Consider the following 22,368-nt stretch of genomic DNA (forward strand, 5'->3'; position numbering starts at 1 on the left):
GAAATGTCCAGGAGAATGTGTAGAGGAAGACAAACCTGTCTAATCATGGGGAACGGTGTGCTACCTCTAGCAACACAATATTTCCACACCCTCTTTTTCCACATTTTAACTCAATGCATATAAAATATATATTGGCCTATAAAAAAAACTATTCAATACACCGCAGTGAATGTATAGTAGGAAATATTTAGGAGACTCTATAGAGTGTTTATGTGCAATAGAGTAAATATAGGCAAAGAAATCAAGGGGCACTGTGTATGTGCAATTGTTGCTGGCATTTTACTCCACCCATCCCATGCAACTCAATGGATGTCAAATACATATTGGCCTGTACAGAAACAACTATTCTATACGCTGCAGTGAATGTATTGTAGGAAATGTTCAGGATAGTGTATAGATTAATTATATGCAAAAACATCAAGGGGCACTGTGTATTTGCAATTGTTGCTGGTGTTTTACTCCACCCATCCCATTGGCCACAATGCAACTCAATGGATATGAAATACATATTGGCCTTTAAAAAAATATATATTCTATACGCCGCAGTGAATGTATTGTAGGAAATGTCAAGGAGACTCTATAGAGTGATTATATGCAAAGAAATTAAAGGGCACTGTGTATTTGAAATTGTTGCTGGTGTTTTACCCCGCCCACCCCATTGGCCACAATGTAACTCAATGGATATTAAATATACACTCACCTAAAGGATTATTAGGAAAACCTGTTCAATTTCTCATCAATACAATTATTTAATCAACAAATCACATGGCAGTTGCGTCAATGCATTTAGGGGTGTGGTCCTGGTTAAGACAATCTCCTGAACTCCAAACTGAATGCCAGAATGGGAAAGAAAGGTGATTTAAGCAATTCTGAGCGTGGCATGGTTGTTGGTGCCAGACGGGCCGGTCTGAGTATTTCACAATCTGCTCAGTTACTGGGATTTTCACGCACAAACATTTCTAGGGTTTACAAAGAATGGTGTGAAAAGGGAAAAACATCCAGTATGCGGCAGTCCTGTGGGCCAAAATGCCTTGTTGATGCTAGAGGTCAGAGGAGAATGGGCCGACCGATTCAAGCTGATAGAAGAGCAACTTTGACTGAAATAAACACTTGTTACAACCAAGGTATGCAGCAAAACATTTGTGAAGCCACAACACGCACAACCTTGAGGCGGATGGGCTACAACAGCAGAAGAGCCCACCGGGTACCACTCATCTCCACTACAAATAGGCAAAAAAGAGGCTACAATTTGCACAAGCTCACCAAAATTGGACAGTTGAAGACTGGAAGAATGTTGCCTGGTCTGATGAGTCTCGATTTCTGTTGAGACATTCAGTTGGTAGAGTCAGAATTTGGCGTAAACAGAATGAGAACATGGATCCATCATGCCTTGTTACCACTGTGCAGGCTGGTGGTGGTGGTGTAATGGTGTGGGGGATGTTTTCTTGGCACACTTTAGGCCCCTTAGTGCCAATTGGGCATCGTTTAAATGCCACAGCCTACCTGAGCATTGTTTCTGACCATGTCCGTCCCTTTATGACCACCATGTACCCATCCTCTGATGGCTACTTCCAGCAGGATAATGCACCATGGCACAAAGCTCGAATCATTTCAAATTGGTTTCTTGAACATGACAATGAGTTCACTGTACTGAAATGGCCCCCACAGTCACCAGATCTCAACCCAATAGAGCATCTTTGGGATGTGGTGGAACGGGAGCTTCGTGCCTGGATGTGCATTCCACAAATCTCCATCAACTGCAAGATGCTATCCTATCAATATGGGCCAACATTTCTAAAGAATGCTTTCAGCACCTTGTTGAATCAATGCCACGTAGAATTAAGGCAGTTCTGAAGGCGAAAGGGGGTCAAACACAGTATTATTATGGTGTTCCTAATAATCATTTAGGTGAGTGTATATTTCATATGCATTAAGTTACATTGTGGCCAATGGTATGGCCGGAGTTAAACACCAGCAACAATTGCAAATACATAGTGCCTCTTGATTTCTTTGCATATAATCACTCTATAGAGTCTCCTGAACATTTCCTACAATACATTTACTGCGGTGTATAGAATAGTTTTTTTCTGCATAGGGCAATATTATTTCATATCCATTGAGTTACATTGTGGCCAATAGGGTCTAGGATGGGTGGAGAAAAATGCCAGCAACAATTGCAAATACACAGTGCCCCTTGATTTCTTTGCATATAACTATTCTACCCACTCTCCTGAACATTTCCTACAGTACAATTTTACAATATACACTAAGCAAAGTGTCAATATCGATACATTTAATATTATTAAAATCGCGTTTTACCGCAGACCTCTATTTTGAAGGCAAAATCCGAAAACCGGAAGTCTTATTGTTGCTACGGAATCTCTAATGTTGCCAGCATGACGCTAATATCTTTCTGGAAGAACAGCGGCTATGGCAACCGACATTCACATCCGCAGTCAGTGGGTGTCTGCGCATAGACTTAGCTAGAGGGATGATCATGATGAAACCGGAGATTATTTTAAAGAGATTGGAAATTCCGTTGTAATCGTGCTAACGCACAAAGATGTCCCTATCCAGAAAGTAGAAAAAAGTTCAGATGAAGGGCTCCAGAATGACGTAGCACGAAATTCACCATTTTGAATGATACAGCTGTATACAGATGGGAAGTCTTAGTGGAGACATATCAGCGATTCATGGGGGTCTTGTGGCGGCGCAAACTGACTCACTACCGTCCGGGATGTTATGGCGCGTTCCGTTTGTACTCGGAGGTCGGAATTGTGATTGGTGTTTATCAAGGATGGACTCGCCTATTCACATGATTGGACAGATTCTGCAGAACTGGACTTCACAATAAAACAAATATATATAATTACTCCTGTGTAGCTCTGTTGGTAAAGAAATGCATTGGTTGTAGATCTGATTCCCAAGATGGTCCAGTACAAGAAAATACAAAATAATGAATTTGCCTTTCGGATGGATAACTCTTCCCCGTATCTAACAATGCGTTTCTAGGAGGTTAAGTAGTCATGCTGATACAATTATCCCTATTGATAGGGGGAGACGTGAATATCTCTTTAATAATACAATTCATAATATAAAGCGAACATTCAAGTTGTTAATTCTAAAATAATGTCATGCTATAATAATTATTTTCCACTAGTTTAGAAAATCTATTTTAACTAACAAAATACACATTCTTCACTTAAATTGTAATAATAATTTTATTACAATTGCTTGGAATGTCCCTTTATCCGATACGCTATTATGGAATATTTACAAAGATGGGTCCTCCACAATTACATAATACGTGAAACGGGCTCTCCAGTCTGTTTTGCAAATACTAGTTTACTTCCTGTGTTACATTTAAATAGGTTCCCCACTAACCCATACATCGGCAGAGACGGTTGTCATTTTCAATCGGATAATAACTGTTCCAGTAGTCGGATGTGAAGAAGAGTCTCTCAGGGGGAGAGACAAGATGCCTAGTAACATTTCTACCGGGAAAGGTAACGTATTTTCTGTGCATAAACATGAGCGTTAGCTAGGTAGCTTATGCTAACTTTACTGGCATTTTGTGGAAACTACATGATTAATATTTCTAGTCAAGTCTAGTCTAGGACGTGATGACAGCAATTATGAACTTCTGCTCATTACCTAATAGTATTATTTGTCCCAGTTTGTGTCATGCAATTTAAGTGCTTCTACATTGTTTTCTATAAAAAAAAAAAAAAATCAGGACCCCCTCTTCCTCTGCCGTCTCTGCGCCTGATGATCCCTCCTCTCCGACTGGTCTCTGCAGCCATCTGGCAAACTGTGCAGCGCAGACATGTGATGGATTATGGGGTGCTGGAGGAGTTTGTAACCATGGTCACAGCAATGGTTCCAGAACTTCTGAGTCACAGACAGAAGGCACAACTTATTCTGGGTCTTCAAGCACGGGTAAGAGGAGGTGTTGATCAAACGTTGGGAAAGATGAAATGTGGTCATATTGAAAGATGACCCACTATCTCTCTAGACCCATTGGGTCTGATTTTAGTTGTTATGACTGATATAGTATTTCCACCTTAAGACACCATCCATCCATGGATGACATGAAAGACGCCACCAGCAATACAGAATTCATTCCCGATTGGTGGAAACAAGTGTCTGCTAAAATGTTAGTGTCAAGTTGCACCTGGTGTGAAGAAATATGTCAGAAAACTGAAAAATCTCTGAATACAATGGGCCAGGGTGGTCTGTCAGTTTTGTTGTGGATATTCAGAGCAGCTGTAGCTGGTAGCAACATGGTTTTCGTCCACATGCAAGATACTAAACAAACTGTCAAAAGATGCTGGTCACTTGGCAGATCAGATGGTTGAGGAACTTTTTGCAGTACAAAACTTTCATTGAAATATACATTTTAATTTTTACACCTCCCGCAACTGAGCAGATGTATTTTAGCAAACACTTGTATCCATGAATATAGAATTAAGACGTTTTTTGTCAACAATTGGTTAATTGAGTCTGTTGCACCATCTTACATTTGGTGAACCGTGTATAGTACTGACATATTTTAAGGTTTCTAACAATAGCTGCTTTCAGCTGGTCCTGGAGTTGTGTCGCTCAAAACCGATGGCCGACCTCCAGACGATTCAGCTACACCTGGACCGCATTCAGACCCTCACACCTCTCTGGGGGGGACAGGTGAGTTATTCATTCAGACCTTCACATCTCTCTGGGGGGGTCAGGTGAGTTATTCATTCAGACCTTCACATCTCTCTGGGGGGGGGTCAGGTGAGTTATTCATTCAGACCTTCACATCTCTCTGGGGGGGTCAGGTGAGTTATTCATTCAGACCTTCACATCTCTCTGGGGGGGTCAGGTGAGTTATTCACTCAGACCTTCACATCTCTCTGGGGGGGTCAGGTGAGTTATTCATTCAGACCTTCACATCTCTCTGGGGGGGTCAGGTGAGTTATTCATTCAGACCTTCACATCTCTCTGGGGGGGGTCAGGTGAGTTATTCATTCAGACCTTCACATCTCTCTGGGGGGGACAGGTGAGTTATTCATTCAGGTTAAACAGATTCTTAATGCATTTTCTTTTCGGTTATAACCATGTGTCTTTAATGTGTTGCAGACTGGTGATGTAGATTTATCTGGATCTAACTTCCTGGCTCTGATTGAAAACCTGCTGGAAGACCCGGACGAGATGGAACACTTCTTCCAGGTGTAAATATGGGGCTTTAATGTCCTCTGTGTATTTAGGTCTGTAAGTCGTATATAGTCAAGTGCAATCTGAAGGAGGGCTTTTCCTAAGGTACACCTTTTTTCTCCTTCAGGAGGTTTTCCCTGTGGAATTTGGTCCTGATTATGATGCTGAGATAGAGATTGTCATGTGGAAGTTCCTTTCCCGACTTGAGGAGCTTCTCCCAGTATCAAACTTCCAACAGGTACTGAAATGAGGTGTCAGAAGACCAAGGAATGGAATCATACATTTGTTCAAAAGCACTTATTGTTTTCTACTGGTCATTATCAGGCTGCCTCACTGCTCGGCGATGCCCCCTCTGTTCTGAAGGAAGGTGTTGAGTCCGTGTCCGACCCACAACACCTGAAAACCCTGATTCAGTACCACAGAGAGCTCGGCCTGTTGGACGACCATGGTAGGAAGGATCATCTGTTCGATAGATTTGGTGACAAAATTGCAAATTCAAACCAAACTACTAAATATTTTTTCATCAACAAAATTCTATACATATAATATACAGATAACATAGAATTATTAAAGGTGAGGAGGAGCCACAGCACAGCCTGTTGTAGTAATTAAAGGTGAGGAGGAGCCACAACACAGCCTTTTGCACTAATTAAAGGTGAGGAGTAGCCACAGCACAGCCTGTTGTAGTAATTAAAGGTGAGGAGGAGCCACAGCACAGCCTGTTGCAGTAATTAAAGGTGAGGAGGAGCCACAGCACAGCCTGTTGTAGTAATTAAAGGTGAGGAGGAGCCACAGCACAGCCTGTTGCAGTAATTAAAGGTGAGGAGGAACCACAGCACAGCTTGTTGCAGTAATTAAAGGTGAGGAGGAACCACAGCACAGCCTGTTGTAGTAATTAAAGGTGAGGAGGAACCACAGCACAGCCTGTTGTAGTAATTAAAGGTGAGGAGTAGCCACAGCACAGCCTGTTGTAGTAATTAAAGGTGAGGAGGAACTACAGCACAGCCTGTTGCAGTAATTAAAGGTGAGGAGGAACCACAGCACAGCCTGTTGCAGTAATTAAAGGTGAGGAGGAACCACAGCACATCCTGTTGCAGTAGTTAAAGGTGAGGAGGAACCACAGCACAGCCTGTTGCAGTAATTAAAGGTGAGGAGGAACCACAGCACAGCCTGTTGCAGTAATTAAAGGTGAGGAGGAACCACAGCACAGCCTGTTGCAGTAATTAAAGGTGAGGAGGAACCACAGCACAGCCTGTTGTAGTAATTAAAGGTGAGGAGGAACCACAGCACAGCCTGTTGTAGTAATTAAAGGTGAGGAGGAACCACAACACAGCCTTTTGCAGTAATTAAAGGTGAGGAGTAGCCACAGCACAGCCTGTTGTAGTAATTAAAGGTGAGGAGGAACTACAGCACAGCCTGTTGCAGTAATTAAAGGTGAGGAGGAACCACAGCACAGCCTGTTGCAGTAATTAAAGGTGAGGAGGAACCACAGCACAGCCTGTTGTAGTAATTAAAGGTGAGGAGGAACCACAGCACAGCCTGTTGCAGTAATTAAAGGTGCACCTTGTCATCCAGATGCTGTAGCGGGATAATTGTCATTGACCACCAGAGAGAAACCTGATGTTTGTTTTTAAACTGAGAAATAAGTGCAAGTTTAGTATTTTTACATTTTATAATTTTAAAATAATATATTGTAAAGATTACATAACATCAGTATAATGTTGTTCTTTCATATAATATATTATAACAATATAGACATTAGTCTTTAATATGATAATGTATTGTAGTAATATAGATGTTAGTCTTTAATATATTAATGTATTATAATGTAAAGATGACATGACATCAGTATAATGTTCTTATATAATAATATAGAGGTTAGTCATTAATATAATAATATATTATAATAATATAGATGTTAGTCTTTAATATAATATATTATAATGTAAAGATGACATGACATTAGTATAATGTTCTTATATAAAGTAATATAATAATATAGATGTTAGTCATTAATATAATATATTATAATAATATAGATGTTAGTCTTTAATATAATAATATATTATAATAGTAGTAGTATAATGTTCTTATATAAAGTAATATAATAATATAGATGTTAGTCTTTAATATAATAATATATTATAATAATACAGATGTTAGTCATTAACTGGTGGTCTTTTTTCACAGCAACGCCGCCTTCGTCTGATGGTGACTGCATTCTGTCAGCTCTCTGCTTCTCCCGTGTGGAGAAGGTGAGGTCCAGGCAACCGGACCACAAGCCAACGGTTGACTCAGTGGAACATGAGGACATGGAGGCCGATGCCGGCACTGAAGAGGAGAACGCTCTGGATCTCAGAGCAGCAGGAAAGGGGGTGGATGGTACCAGTGAAGAGGTGGATCCCAGAAATGAAAGGCTGATCGGATACATCAGAGAAGATGGGGTATTGATGACTTACGAAGATTTAGGTGTGAAAAAGAAAACTTTCAAACGGCCTCAGATTATTTTGCCCGATGCAGTGACGTCTTCCGTGCACTGCCAACCCTCTGTAGATCTACAGAGACTTGATTCTATGATCCAGACATTGACACCAGTGAGAAGCAACACAGGAATTAAGACAAAGAACTTTCTAGAAAAGACACAAACCAAAACAAATTGCAGACAGATGCAATCTTGTGCTTCGAACACATCGAGGCATTTGAAGAGCCATTCCCAGGATGAAGTGTACCGCTGTAGTTACTGTACAAGAACTTACAGGCACCGCAACAACATGAGGGTTCACGAAGAGACCTGTCTGATTGAGAAAGGTCCACCCGGGAAGGTTCCCTGTGTGGAGGGCGCTAGTCCTTCCGGTACGACACAGAAAGACCCAAAGACATTGGATGTCACTCCGCAGCAACTATCTACAGGGGCGTTAGAAATTGATTCATCCAGAGAAAACCAGGAAACTGAAATCTCCCAATCTCCTGTAGTCAGCAAATCTCTAAATTTGTTCTCTATCAACACCACCTTTCAACTGTCACCAGCTGACAAGATTCTCCCGAGCCACACAACTTTTGAGACAAAAACACAGAGTTACAAGGACACTGAAAGCTTGAAAAAACATGGACTGAAATGTGAAGACACCAAAGAATCACATTGCAGGTCTGTAGCTAGTGATGAAATGAACCTAAAGATGTACAGCAGAATTTTTCCCGAAGTTAGCAGTAACTCACAGGACCTACGTGACAACCCATCTAGTGAACCAGATCCTAACCAAACCAGAACCCACCAACAGCATTTGCCAAACCCAGTTAGTGTGAAACCCCGTATGGGCTTGCATCCTCACACATGCCCACATTGTCAGAAGAAATTTATGTTCATAAGAGCACTAAGGACACACCAACTTACCCACAATCCGCTCTTCTGCACTCTGTGCAGAATGAAGTTTGCTGACCAAGATAAGCTCGACAGACATAAACGGGTGGCTCATAAGCCTCTGAAGTGCACCATGTGTGAAGATGTCTTTGACTGGATCAAGCCCCTCAACCAACACTACCTGAATGTCCATCAGTTCAGCGGACCCTTCCTTTGCACCTACTGTCAGAAAAGCTTCTCAACGTTATCGGCCCGGGTTACTCACGAGAGGACTCACACAGGGGATCTGCCGTACCAATGCTCCCAGTGCCCCAAGAAGTACAACAAATCGGCCGATCTCGTCGAACACCGCAAGCTCCACACGGGGGAGAAGCCGTGCCTTTGCTGGGAGTGCGGACAGGCGTTCACCAATGAAATGAAACTGAGGAACCACATGCTGAACGTCCACAGAAAACCCCAACACCCCTGCTCCCAGTGCGACAAGTGTTACGGGGAGAAGAGGACGCTGGTGAGCCACGTGAAGACCTGCCACTCTGGCGTCCGCTACCCATGCGCGCGCTGTGCGAAGACGTTCACCAGCGCGTCCTCGCTGACCATCCACGAGCGGATCCACAGCCAGCAGAAGCCTTTCAAGTGCACGGAGTCGGAGTGCGGCAAGGACTTCCGATCCAAGAAGGAGCTGACGGTGCACGTGAGATACCACACGGGAGAGAGGCCCTTCAGCTGCCAGGTCTGCGGGAAAGGGTTCACCCAAAGCTGCTACCTCACGCAGCACATGCGGACTCATACCGGGGAGAAACCATACTCCTGCTCTGTCTGTGCTAGGAGTTTCAATGACTCTAGGAAACTGAAGAGACACATGATGACACACACTAAAGAGAAGCCCTACAAATGTTTAAGATGCGACAGGGCTTTCTGCCGGCCAGACCTTTTGAAAGCTCATGATAAAAAAGAGCACGTGACACACTGAAAGGATACTTGGTTTGTTATTTTAATATTCAGATTTGTCTCTGTTTGTAAGAAAAAAACATCTGTCCTTTTTTTCTGAACTTACCATTAGGAAGTTATACCTGCAATGCATTTTGGGACAAGAGTTGGAAAACATGGCAGCTATAAATATAGTAATGTAACAAATCAAATATCGGGTTAGTGTTTGTTATATATATCCCTTTCCATGGAAATAAAAGACATAAGACCTAAAAGAACACCCATTAATTATCCTGTTTAAATAGGTCACATTATGACCATTTCTCATGCATAACATAGTTGCAAGTTAAATAAAAATTATTGAATGAGAATGACAAAGTATTCAATTTCCATGTTTTCCTTGATGTGCTATTTGACGTTTGAACACAAGGGATATTGCCCTCATATTCCACTAGGCTGGGTGGGTGTAGCCCCGGCTGGTCACTCATATTCCACTAGGCTGGGTGGGTGTAGCCCCGGCTGGTCACTCATATTCCACTAGGCTGGGTAGGTGTAGACCGTGGTGGTCACTCATATTCCACTAGGCTGGGTGGGTGTAGACCGAGGTGGTCACTCATATTCCACTAGGCTGGGTGGGTGTAGCCCCGGCTGGTCACTCATATTCCACTAGGCTGGGTGGGTGTAGACCGAGGTGGTCACTCATATTCCACTAGGCTGGGTGGGTGTAGCCCCGGCTGGTCACTCATATTCCACTAGGCTGGGTGGGTGTAGACCGAGGTGGTCACTCATATTCCACTAGGCTGGGTGGGTGTAGACCGAGGTGGTCACTCATATTCCACTAGGCTGGGTGGGTGTAGACCGAGGTGGTCACTCATATTCCACTAGGCTGGGTGGGTGTAGACCGAGGTGGTCACTCATATTCCACTAGGCTGGGTGGGTGTAGACCGAGGTGGTCACTCATATTCCACTAGGCTGGGTTGGTGTAGACCGAGGTGGTCACTCATATTCCACTAGGCTGGGTTGGTGTAGCCTGAGGTGGTCACTCATATTCCACTAGGCTGGGTGGGTGTAGACCGAGGTAGAAACTCATATTCCACTAGGCTGGGTGGGTGTAGACCGAGGTGGTCACTCATATTCCACTAGGCTGGGTGGGTGTAGACCGAGGTGGTCACTCATATTCTACTAGGCTGGGTGGGTGTAGACCGAGGTGGTCACTCATATTCCACTAGGCTGGGTTGGTGTGGACCCGGCTGGTCACTGAGTGGATTTGTGGGTCAGATTTAAATGTCATCTGACTGGACCCTCCAATAAAACCCAAGTCAACATTTCTTTTAAATAAAGTGTTAAAGTATTTTTTATTGATCATATGGAAGCAACAGTCAAAGCATTTTATATAATATCTGTGCAAAAAAAATAATCATAGAAAAAAGGGAAAAGGCATTTAAACAAAAATCTCACTTTATGGTCTTAAGCAACTCTATCAAAAGCACATTCATCGAACTGCAACATATACATAATACACACACAGACACACTAATAGTCACAGCAAGATCCCAGGTGACTCCTTCGTCCCAATCTAGTGAACTATGATTGATTTGTTGACCCTCGTCTTTATCTAATGAACAATGATCTAGTGAACTCTTTGACAAGAACCTTGTAATGCATTAAAAAAGGAATTAGATCCAGCAAGTCTGATACTGAAAAGTTATTTACACCACCCAGTCTGTTGCTGAAACATTTACACCACCCAGTCTGTTGCTGAAACATTTACACCACCCATGCAGACAGAAGTGCCTTCAGTCATCAGTATATCACTGTGAGAAGAGGTGTGTGTGTGTGTGTGTGTCACGGAGTGTGTGTCTTCAGCCATCAGTATATCACAGTCCAGGTGAGGAGCGCAGCCTCTGACAGTGAAGAGAGGAGGACAGGGGTATCTATCTGGAGGACAGCTTCAGGGTGGGGTGTTTGTGGTTTTGGTAGAGGGACTTTAACGTAGGGTGGTTGTGGTTTTGGTAGAGGGACTTTAACGTAGGGTGGTTGTGGTTTTGGTAGAGGGACTTTAACGTAGGGTGGTTGGGGTTTTGGTAGAGGGACTTTAACGTAGGGTGGTTGGGGTTTTGGTAGAGGGACTTTAACGTAGGGTGGTTGGGGTTTTGGTAGAGGGCTCATCCAGACTTGAAGAGCAGAATCGCCACCTGGCCCAGGTAGAAATAGATGAAGTGTTTGGTCTCGTGTGTCACATAGCTGCCAAAGTTTCTACCCACGATGCAATGCCATGTGGGGTTGTACTTCTTGTCAAACTCCTGAAAATAAACAATCAGAGGAAATTAGAACACTGCATAGAATGTCTGTCAGTCGGTCGGTCTCGAGGGACAGGGTTCAGGTCTGTCAGTCAGTCAGTCAGTTTCAATGGGACATGGTTACGGTCTGTCTGTCAGTCTGTCTCGAGGGACAGGGTTCAGGTCTGTCAGTCTGTCTCGAGGGACAGGGTTCAGGTCTGTCAGTCAGTTTCAATGGGACATGGTTACGGTCTGTCTGTCAGTCTGTCTCAAGGGACAGGGTTAAGGTCTGTCTGTCAGTCTGTCTCGAGGGACATGGTTTAGGTCTGTCAGTCTGTCCTGAGGGACATGATTTAGGTCTGTCTGTCAGTCTGTCTCGAGGGACATGGTTTAGGTCTGTCTGTCAGTCTGTCTCGAGGGACATGGTTTAGGTCTGTCTGTCAGTCTGTCTCGAGGGACATGGTTTAGGTCTGTCTGTCAGTCTGTCTCGAGGGACATGGTTTAGGTCTGTCAGTCAGTCTGTCTCGAGGGACAGGGTTAAGGTCTGTCTGTCAGTCTGTCTGGAGGGAAAGGGTTAAGGTCTGTCTGTCAGTCTGTCTCGAGGGACATGGTTTAGGTCTGTCTGTCAGTCTGTCTCGAGGGAAAGGGTTAAGGTCTGTCTGTCAGTCTGTCTCAAGGGACATGGTTTAGGTCTGTCTGTCAGTCTGTCTCGAGGGACATGGTTTAGGTCTGTCAGTCTGTCTCGAAGGACATGGTTTAGGTCTGTCAGTCTGTCTCGAGGGACATGGTTTAGGTCTGTCAGTCTGTCTCGAGGGACATGGTTTAGGTCTGTCTGTCAGTCTGTCTCGAGGGACAGGGTTAAGGTCTGTCTGTCAGTCTGTCTCGAGGGACAGGGTTAAGGTCTGTCTGTCAGTCTGTCTCGAGGGACATGGTTTAGGTCTGTCAGTCTGTCTCAAGGGACAGGGTTAAGGTCTGTCTACCTTCTTAATGTAAGCAGCGATGTCTTTTTCGATGTTGTACTTCTCCATGGCTTGAGTGGCACAGTCCACTGCATCCTGCTGCATGTCCTCAGACATGTCTGCATTCTTAATCACGGCCTTCCTGTCCGTCATGACTGCAAAGAAGAAGACCGGCTCACTGATGTAGAACACCACAAGAGGATTCTAGGACATCGGGCTGTTTCAAAACTGGGGCAGTTTTACAAAAATGACAACTGGCTATAACAAAAGCACAACCAGAAAGGAGGGTAGTTTAAAGGGTGTTTATACATAATCTGTAATGTGGAGCCCTGAAGCCCTAAAACTAGAGACCACTTTCAAACCTACCCTTTTTAAGAAAGTGACACCACTGCTGTAGACAATAACATACTCCTTGACATACAGAAAGACCGGGCTGGCCTCTCAGGTTAGGACTTACCTGACTGGCCAAAACTTTTTTGTTACTCTAGGTGATCAAAAAAAAGAGAATTGGATAATTGCTTTACAGAAAAAAATGCCAAATTGGACATTGTTCAAAAACAGCAAGCTGTCACCCATCAAACCTTGATCTCTCGGGCCCGAAAGGCAAACCTGTAATGGTTCTAATAACAATCCGCAGAACAAATTACCAATCTTAAAATGTTGAAGACAATCAAAGATGCAATTGTAACACAGTTTCAAAAGCTTTTCAAAAGTACAAAAATATATTAACAGGGACATCATCCAATAGATCATAATACTCAATTCTAGAAAGTCATCCAACACTGACCTCAAATTATTCTTATAGTCTGACAGACATTCATCAATTATACATTCTTGATTTCAACCTTTTCCCCAAATGTTTAAGCCACCATTTTGTAAACATAATTAAGGAGTCCAACTGGTTGGCAATTATCAGTAACGAAGGGATCCTTGTGTGGTTTAGGAATGAGAGTGCCAACCCCTTGTTTCAGCGATGCCAGTAGTTCCTGGAGACTGCCCGTTACGTTCCAACTTTAACTAATTTATTCACCGGTCCTGTCCAGCCCGTTGGTCTGAAATCTACTAGCCCAAATTTATTTTTACTGGTCTGAACTGAATAAAAAAAATAATAATACAATTGTATTGTACAGTATGTAAACATTTAATCATCAGAATATTGATTTATACCAAAGTTTTGCATGTGATGTGAGACATGAGCTGATAAATAAGATGCAATGTACATGATTACTTTTAATAAATAGTTATCAAAATATTACTATAAATATCATTATCATCTTTTCATTAAGATGACGTATATTAAAGCTTGATAATAAAATAACTGAGTTAATATATTTATGGTTACATAAATATGGCGCAATACACATTCAATCCAACAGGTGAGGTGGTCCAACTAGTTAGTTCGCAGGCTTCTTCTTTGTCACTTCGTAAGAGCGTAGGTAGACGCAGTCAACATGACACGCACTATCCTACGACGTTAGGTCTTACTGGCCCCGGGTCCGCGGGCCATCGTTAATGTTGAACCCTGTCCGTAATGGACAGATATTGATAGCAATTCTTTATAGAGTCAAAGAGTTCCTTCGAGTCAAAAACAGTTATCTTAGGAGTAAAGAGACATAAATTAACTTTCTATCCTCAGGTGTTTCAACAGAAATATAAAGTATCTGAAGAGTTTTCAATTCCCCTCCGCTTTTTTGCAATTATTATTTTTTTTTTTTACTATATCATCTCCTTTCTGTATTTCTGACGTAGCACGGATGACGTATTTCGTTGCATGAGTTGGCCATGACATCGCCTATCTTCATAAACCATCTTTGGCTGTAATCAGATACACCCACACACCCACACACACAGTCTCCCAGATCACAGACACAGCATATAACGCAACACCTTGATGCCATGCCACATCTGACCATGCAGTTACAACACGTTGCATGCACAACAGATGACTGAGAAATACAATGACGCTGCTCACCTCCTGTTGCTGTGATATTATTTAGCTTGTTGACAATAGTAAACAGGTTCGAAAACGCAGTTCTGTCAGTCTTTCCCTAAAGTTTAGGGTGCGTGTTTTGGACGGCGGTTCTGTGTACCGATCCTTTCTCATATGGGGTTACATGCCACATTCCCAACGGCCCCGCCCACTCATACCGCACCGCTGATCTGATTGGCTGTTTCCCGGACTCCTCCAGCGTGCTACGAGCGTTTTCCACTAGCGCGCCACTGCCTGCATTTTGTTTCCTCCCAGAATGCATTACGTTCCTGGTGGAAGCTGGGAATTAAAGGCTCGTTCTCTCGTGTCCTCTTAAACAGAGGTGAAGAGTCGAGGTGTATGAAATTGCGAAAACTGCCAAAGCGACAGATTCAGCCCCCAGTGTTTTTTGTGGTCGAGTAGTGGTGAATTAACGGAGCAAGTTGTTCTAAATCAGAGACACTCGTGTTTATACCGCTGGTTTTGAATTTGCCACCTCCTATTCAGTCATGTTATTGTCAAGAGAATACCATGCCAAATGTTTAAAGGCACTCTCACGTCACATGATCATCCATCTGCTATCGCCTTTTAACTAAAACACAACACCTCAATCATTGTTTTATGAATCACTATTACAACTAGCCTATTAAAACAGAGCAGTACACCCCACCCCCAAACCTGCGACACACCTGAATGTTCTGATTGGCTTGTCTCTGCCGAGGTGAGATGTGTTTAAATTAGCTAGCTACTTTCAATATGGGGATCAGGAGAGGGGCACCTTAAAGGTAATGATGTTGCTTATAACGTCTTGCACAACCAATTTCGTTTTTAACACATTACTCTAATATCAATAAGATATGATTAAAATAAACCAAACACTAAATACCTTTGAAAGTTTATAACTTCCTGCTGCTAAAAGCATTCACAAAAACGTGCATGATGTAATTCCATTTGTATCTGTGTCATCCCGCTATTCTGAAAGCTACCTCCTTTGCGCAGTAGGTAGGGCGTCATTCTCCTGATCTGAAGGTCGTGAGTCCCATCACAGGGGCACAGCTCTTGAAGTGGTTTGTACAAAGCTTAATACGTTCAGATGACATGCTTAGCACGTGCCGTGGATGCAGTGGGACTCTCCGACGAGACGTGGCATAGCGCCTGTGATTAACTAGGCACAATGACTTCAAGATCATATACACAAAGTTTAAGAACGCCTAACGGTGGGTTAGCCTGGGGTTAGCCTGGTTTTGGACCACCAAAACAGGGCAGTCAGACTTTGAACACCTGGCGAGGGATCTTCATTAGCACCTCTACAACAGGACCTACCACATCATTCACCATCACAGTAAGACTTCACATTTTATCCTTCATGATTTCTTCCTGGGGAACAAGAACCAGCTGGAGGGCTGCAGAGTTTGACTTCTCCCAGAGGTGTGGACTACTTGGCTGTAAACATGGTACTGAACAAGCCTAGAGGTGGTGTGGCAGAACAGTGGTTTGGGGAAGAACCAGAGGGACAAACTGCAGCTATTGTAGAAGACAACCTTTATTGAAGAGGAGCTGAAACAGGAAAAGTCACAAACTAGGGATACAAAACGCATATTTCCTCTTAACAAACCTACTAAGGAAACAAACTGAAAACCTTTAAAAACAAACAGAACCCTAACCCCCTCCCGACAAGCCACCCCCCTCCCTGAGAACCCACCCACCCCCCAGATTGTGATTCCCTCTAGTTACCACTCTCCTTACGCGCGCCTCTCTCCGTCCTGAGCCAGTCTCCTGGTTTTGATCCGAGCTTTGCGCTCCTCTTTTAAAAAAAATGCTAACGCTCATCAGGATCCCAGCAGGGCGCTCGGGGGTCCACATGAAAAAAAAATCCTATGAAACTGTAATTTAGCCTGTTTGAGCCAAATGAGTTAGGTCTAGTTTCTAGGTTCCAGTGGGCTGAGATGTGGCCTGGTCCCGATCCTATGCTCCTGTCCCGCTCCGAGTTCTTTCTTTCCATCCTTAATCCTAATCCTAATCCTGAATCCTGCTCTGATCCTGAATCCTGATCGTCTGATTGGCTCCGGGATGGGGAGACAGAGAGCCCTCCTCCAATCACAGCCCTCCTTGAGACAGATCCCAGACCCAACAGAGAGAGGGAAGGAGCAACAGGTTAGAACACTAGAACCCCGATTCAGAACACAGAACACTATAACCCTGATCTAGAACACAGCCTTTTAGCTTTCCGCCGGCTGTCATAGATGTGGCTGTATTCAGTTATCTGAACCAAGATTAGTGTGAAAATGAAACCAACCGAAGATACTGCTAGTATTGACACTGCCCTATTTTATAGATTTAATATTGTAGTATTATATTTAAAAAAAATAAAAAATACTCCAAAAAAACCTTTGAGCTAGCTGGTGCACCAGTGTGGATGGATGCCATGCATGTTACGCTCTGACCAGGGAGTGTATAGAAAACTGGGGGAGGGAGGGGGGGAGAAAGAGGGAGGTGGCGAAGCTGAATGCAGAGAGTTTACAGCAGTAAAAAAATAAAGTTAAAACCAGTTCAATAACATCACTGGGTCAGAAAAACAAAAATATCAGGTCTGCGAGCTGATTGGATGAGAGACTACTGCAGTCATACCATTGGCTGTTTATTTGACTCCTCCTCCTGTTAATCCTAATATGAACTGTTTCCTGTGTCCCAGCCAATCAGGCTCTGTTTCCTGTGTCCCAGCAGCCTATCAGCTTGCTCCTGTGATCTCTACAGAGAGACACATGACAGACAGGTCAGAGGTCAGCACAAAATGTCACAACAGACACCTCAACAGGTCACGGAAAATAATAAAAACCCATCCCCCCCACCAGCCAGAACAATCAGAACCAGAAAAGCATTTTACACTGAGGGAGGAAGAGAGACAGGTGGACTAGAGAGAGACAGGTGGACTAGAGAGAGAGAGACAGACAGGTGGACGAGAGAGAGACAGGTGGACAAGAGAAAGAGGTGGGGGATCAGGGACAACAGTAATGTTAGAACAGTGATGTAATTCATCACAAGGTCCACCAGGGGGCATCTGTCTCTGAGTCAGCTGATGTCACATCTCTCTCCATGGATGCTGCTGGGCTGGGTGTGTGTGTGTGTGTGTTTGTGTGTGTGTGTGTGTGTGTGTGCGCGTGTCTAGGAGCGTGAGCGGGAGCGTGAATGACGGGGCGAGTAGCGTGGAGAGGCCCGGCTGCGTCGCGGTGGAGAGAAGCTGCGTGAACGGCTGTTGCTACGCCCGTTGCTACGGCTACGAGAGCGGGACCGTCCATAGCTGGGGCTGCGAGGTCCGTCCACCTTCACACGGACGTACGCCGTCTCCCCCTAAACACACAGGAGACACACAGCCAGATGAGACGGGGCCCCGAGACCCCCAAAACACACAGCCAGATGAGACGGGGAGACCCCCCTTGGTCAAAAAGAGCAGTGGTCCAGATTGATCCCATGCTGCAGAGGCCATGGTTGATCACCAGAGGTGAAAACCCTGTTGTTAACAGTGTTGGGGAACATTAAATGGTAACCAATTACACTTAGTTACAATTACTATGAAGTAACTAGAAACGTTACTTGCTGTAGAAAAGAAGGTGTTAAGCTACTTAGTTACTTTAAGTTAAGTCCTTTGATTCTATATTCACGTGTTGGTCACTTATGCCCAGAAGGCAGACAATGGGTTATTGTATCAATCCTATTATCTCAAATTATCATATACCATAATAAGAAACAATAAATTCATTTAGATATTTAACCAAGAAACACTTACGTGCAATACAATTTTTTTATTGATCTGCCTCTACATTTTCAGGCCAGGCTTATTTAACAGCCTGTATGTACAGACTTCAGTACTAGATACTACAAGCAGACATCCCCGGGCCAGTCTGGAAAACAAGCCATATTGCAACGGAGGACAGTAAGACCACAGAAAAGCCTAGTTATTTGAAACAGGCTAGTTATTGGAAATGCGTTTGTCTATTAAATAATAATGTTGTGAAATAAGGCTACATTATGGTGCATTGCAAAACAATTCTAAACTAGATTTAAACATACTGAAATAAAGAACCAAACGAGTTTCAGTAAATGACCTGCACCTGTAACTTTCCGCAGAGCTGTCAAACACTCGGAAATCCTATGGCACCAGGCATCATTTTTATGGTAGGCAATTTGTTGAGACGTTTCTAACAAGCCTCAAAACCCCTTATTCAGTTATGGAATCAAAATATTGTGCAAAAAGATATTTATCTATAAAAATATTTGCCATTTGGCTCATATTATTTTGATCAGGATATTATGTAATAACTGCGACAGCCCTAGGTGTAGTTTATATGCTCAGTTTGAAAAGAATGTGAAGACTTCATTCTGCCTAATTTAAGTAAAAAAAGGCCCAGCAGAAAATGAACAACCTTGTCCCTCATACTGGCCATGTCCTTAATAAGGCCAAGTCGTTTTTCTCCCTTTCCAACATTCAGGCCCTGACCCACCTCGTGAGAGCGGAACTTGGTGTTGTCCAGCTTGCGGACCGCATATGTCATGTCCTCCTTGCGTACGAACTCCACAACGCCGGTTCCATCCCGGAACACATCTGCATAACACACATCACCCGCCTCGCGCATGTGATCCTTCAGGTCCTGCCAGCTACCGCTTGGAGGGAGTCCTGGGGGGAGGGTAACAGATCAGACACGCCCCTCAACACCCGACACGCCCCTCAACACCGGACACACCCCTCAACACCGGACACACCCCTCAACACCCACTAACCTGAGACAATGACCCTGTACTCAGAGCGCCTTGACGGGGGTCCATAGCGTCCTCTTGGGGCACCTCCATCTCCTCCGCCCCTGCCACCACCACCACCCCCACGTCCTCCGCCACGCCCACTCCGGGGGAACTCTACCCGGAGACGGTAACCATCGTAGTCGTAACCATCCCGACCGTGCACGGCATCATCAGCATCCCTGAAACACACACACAGTTAGCCCCCAGTAGTCCTCACTGACATGTTCATTAGAGGGTAACAAGCGCTGCACAATCACCACAACTCTTACTGGGACCCCTGAGTTATTAACTAGCTGTGAAAAAAATAGTTAATTTGGTGTCTGAGGTGGTGGTTTTGAGAGATATTTTCCTTAGCCTGTGTGCCAAATTTCATAACTGACTTAAACACCAGATAGCGGATGTGAATGTTCTTACAAACATGTAAATGGGTCTGCAACATGTACCAATACTGATATTCAAGAATTTTTCATTAACTTTGAAGGAAAACAAGAACCAATTAAAGCTGCAAAAAGCATTTAGTGGGATTCAGCATTAATCTATTACTAACCAGATTGCATTTCCCCCTCAATAGGACACACATCCAACTAATGTCCATAGCTGTAAACAATACTGCATATGTTTTTTCCTTTTCTGTCATGTCCCCATGGGGCCAAACGGAAACATCATATATAAAAACTAAACTCACAATCCTGATCATGGGTACCAAAATTAATCACACTTAACATCGGTCATTGGAGGCTGCAGAAGTAGCATTTGAAGCGTATTTCACAAATTCTGAATTACTGTAAAACCATTATGGCTGAGTTAATGGGTCCAAATTGAAAATATGTTCCTTGGTATAATTTGGACCTGTATACCTTATTTCAAGAGTACATCTCAAATGGGGTGAGTTTCATGAGCTTACAAATGTGGATGACAATAGGGCCACAATGTGAGTGACCAAAATTTGTTTGCACTCTGTCATCTCTTGGTTGTAAACATATTTACCGAAGTAGAATTATAATACCACTATAGGTGGAAGAGTTGTGTGAATATATGCAAAACCATACCCACACAAAAGTTCACTGGTCAATAGCGGCCATATTTTTTTTTACATACTGGCCTGACCATTATGACCACCACCCAAAAATGAAAGTATGTGATAATCACTAATCTGTTGGCGTAGAAGTTGCTGTTTGATTGTTTTTCACAAACTCAAAATGTCAGAAAAACCAGTAAGGCTAAGGTAATGAGGACTGCAAAAACTCTCCTTGTGAGGAGATGGACATACCAACCACTTTCCATGGGTCCAACTCAGAGGGTCAGCATGGTGAGCTGGCTAATATAGAAAACCTGAACAGTGCCACTGCGGTTGACAAATATTGTTTGCGTTCATTTTTGTTGTATCATCTTATATGATACAATTAGATTTATTACACCCATTATCCTTGTAGGATGCTTGTGCATATATGTGCAAAACCACACCCCCGTCCATGTTCATTGGTCAATAGTGGCCATTTTGTTTTCGAAATACTGGCCTGACTGAAATAACATTTGAAGACAATGGTCCACATTGGACATCTGGTGCAAGAGTTAATTTTTAAGTGTTTTATAAAAAAAATATATATATCCTTTTACTACCATATAATTTTTGGCACCTTAGCACTCTTTTTTTGCCGGAAGAATATTAATGAACTGGAACAAACAATAGAATTTCACCAGTGAACTGCTGAAACCCTAAAAAAAAATATATATATATATATATATATATCAACATGGCCAACATTGAGACAATAAAATCCAGTCAAACACGTAACCACGATAGTTAGCTTCCTTGGACTGGTCTATCTACCATAACTAATTCCTTTGCGCTTTACTATGAGTTCCAAAACTAAAGAAACTCACAAACTCTGATTAAACTGGAAACACCACATCATACTTGGATTAAACAAGTACAATATACAAGCTTTTGTGATTATATAAGTATATTTACTGTATTGCTATTTAATACTTCAAATATTGTTCAGAGCGTGCGCTGCAGAAGGACAAGCAAAGGCCAAGATGAGACCTACTAGTTCTGATCAGTCAGAAAGTAATGAAAATAAAATGTCTTCAAAATGTGCACAACCAAAGATAAAAAATACGCGTTTTGTCGCAGATATCGTAATCTCAGTACTAACGTACATAATGGGTAAGCAACAATAATTAATACATTCCGTCTAACACGGAATTACGATAACTACTGCTGGTTTCGCCCATTACTAAAAGACAACACGAGGTAGTTAGCTAATAATCAGCTAACATTATCCAACCAGCTGGCTATGTTACTAGCTTAAGCTACCTAGCTTTCTGAGGCAGCAAGCGCGCCATTAATAATGTCGGTAGAAAGCGGCTTATGAATGTAGCCATTTAGCATTCTAAGTAGCCAGCTAGCCTAGCATAGTTCAGTTACCTGGGGTCCTCAAATTCAACAAAGGCGAACGGTGGTCCCCCTCTCCGGTTCTTCAAATCAATGTCTCGGATCGCCCCGTATTTATAAAACACATCCTCCACGTCTTTAGTACGAATATCAGGGGGCAGATTGCCCACATATATCCGACAGTCGTTGTTTCCCGCTGGGCCGCGAACCACGCTCCCGCCACCCGACATGTTATCTCCTGACATCCAAAGACAGCAAACCAACTTTAGAAAAGTCGCTTAAAATGTAAAAAAAAACAAAAAACGTAAACGTTATATAGTAAATGGCCTTTAAAAACGATGTCTGATCAACTCGATCACGGCTCACACAAAGACTATTGAATCGCTAGAGACAAAACACAAACACCCTCACAGCTCTCGCTGGCTTCTCAAAATGGCACAGTAGTTGAGATCTCGCGTTTCTTTGGCACATGCGCGGACGAATACCAGGAC

General features: G+C 43.2%; 3 protein-coding genes across 5 annotated transcripts; 1 reads left to right on the plus strand and 2 right to left on the minus strand.

Moving 5' to 3' along the window:
- Nucleotides 1–3,300: 3,300 nt before the first annotated feature.
- On the plus strand, nt 3,301–9,865 carry LOC105006945 (zinc finger protein 271). 2 transcript variants are annotated; one of them, XM_020047846.3, is made up of 7 exons: nt 3,301–3,506; nt 3,737–3,939; nt 4,582–4,683; nt 5,119–5,208; nt 5,324–5,431; nt 5,518–5,641; nt 7,384–9,865. In XM_020047846.3, the coding sequence occupies exons 1-7, from the start codon at nt 3,479–3,481 to the stop codon at nt 9,519–9,521; spliced, it is 2,793 nt and encodes a 930-aa protein (XP_019903405.1). In that variant the 5' UTR covers nt 3,301–3,478; the 3' UTR covers nt 9,522–9,865. The 2 variants fall into 2 exon arrangements, with proteins under 2 accessions (XP_019903405.1, XP_010863987.1); XM_010865685.5 differs by having other exon boundaries at nt 3,302–3,506; nt 5,321–5,431; nt 7,384–9,862.
- A 1,047-nt stretch (nt 9,866–10,912) lies between these two features.
- Nucleotides 10,913–14,838, minus strand: dynll2b (dynein, light chain, LC8-type 2b). Its single transcript, XM_010865687.5, has 3 exons — nt 14,689–14,838; nt 12,738–12,871; nt 10,913–11,781 (listed from the first exon to the last, which is right to left on the minus strand). Exons 2-3 carry the CDS (start codon nt 12,867–12,869, stop codon nt 11,644–11,646), a joined length of 270 nt encoding a protein of 89 aa, XP_010863989.1. The 5' UTR covers nt 12,870–12,871; nt 14,689–14,838; the 3' UTR covers nt 10,913–11,643.
- Nucleotides 14,839–16,549: 1,711 nt separating this feature from the next.
- Nucleotides 16,550–22,308, minus strand: LOC105006947 (serine/arginine-rich splicing factor 1B). 2 transcript variants are annotated; one of them, XR_001197930.3, is made up of 5 exons: nt 21,911–22,308; nt 19,462–19,658; nt 19,185–19,357; nt 17,314–18,033; nt 16,550–16,793 (listed from the first exon to the last, which is right to left on the minus strand). XR_001197930.3 is itself a non-coding variant. In XM_010865688.4 (4 exons), exons 1-4 carry the CDS (start codon nt 22,120–22,122, stop codon nt 17,848–17,850), a joined length of 768 nt encoding a protein of 255 aa, XP_010863990.1. In that variant the 5' UTR covers nt 22,123–22,308; the 3' UTR covers nt 16,550–17,847. The 2 variants fall into 2 exon arrangements, 1 of the variants encoding a protein (XP_010863990.1); XM_010865688.4 differs by having other exon boundaries at nt 16,550–18,033.
- Nucleotides 22,309–22,368: the final 60 nt, after the last annotated feature.

The sequence above is a fragment of the Esox lucius genome, chromosome 7, assembly GCF_011004845.1.
Source record: "Esox lucius isolate fEsoLuc1 chromosome 7, fEsoLuc1.pri, whole genome shotgun sequence".
Taxonomy (NCBI): domain Eukaryota; kingdom Metazoa; phylum Chordata; class Actinopteri; order Esociformes; family Esocidae; genus Esox; species Esox lucius.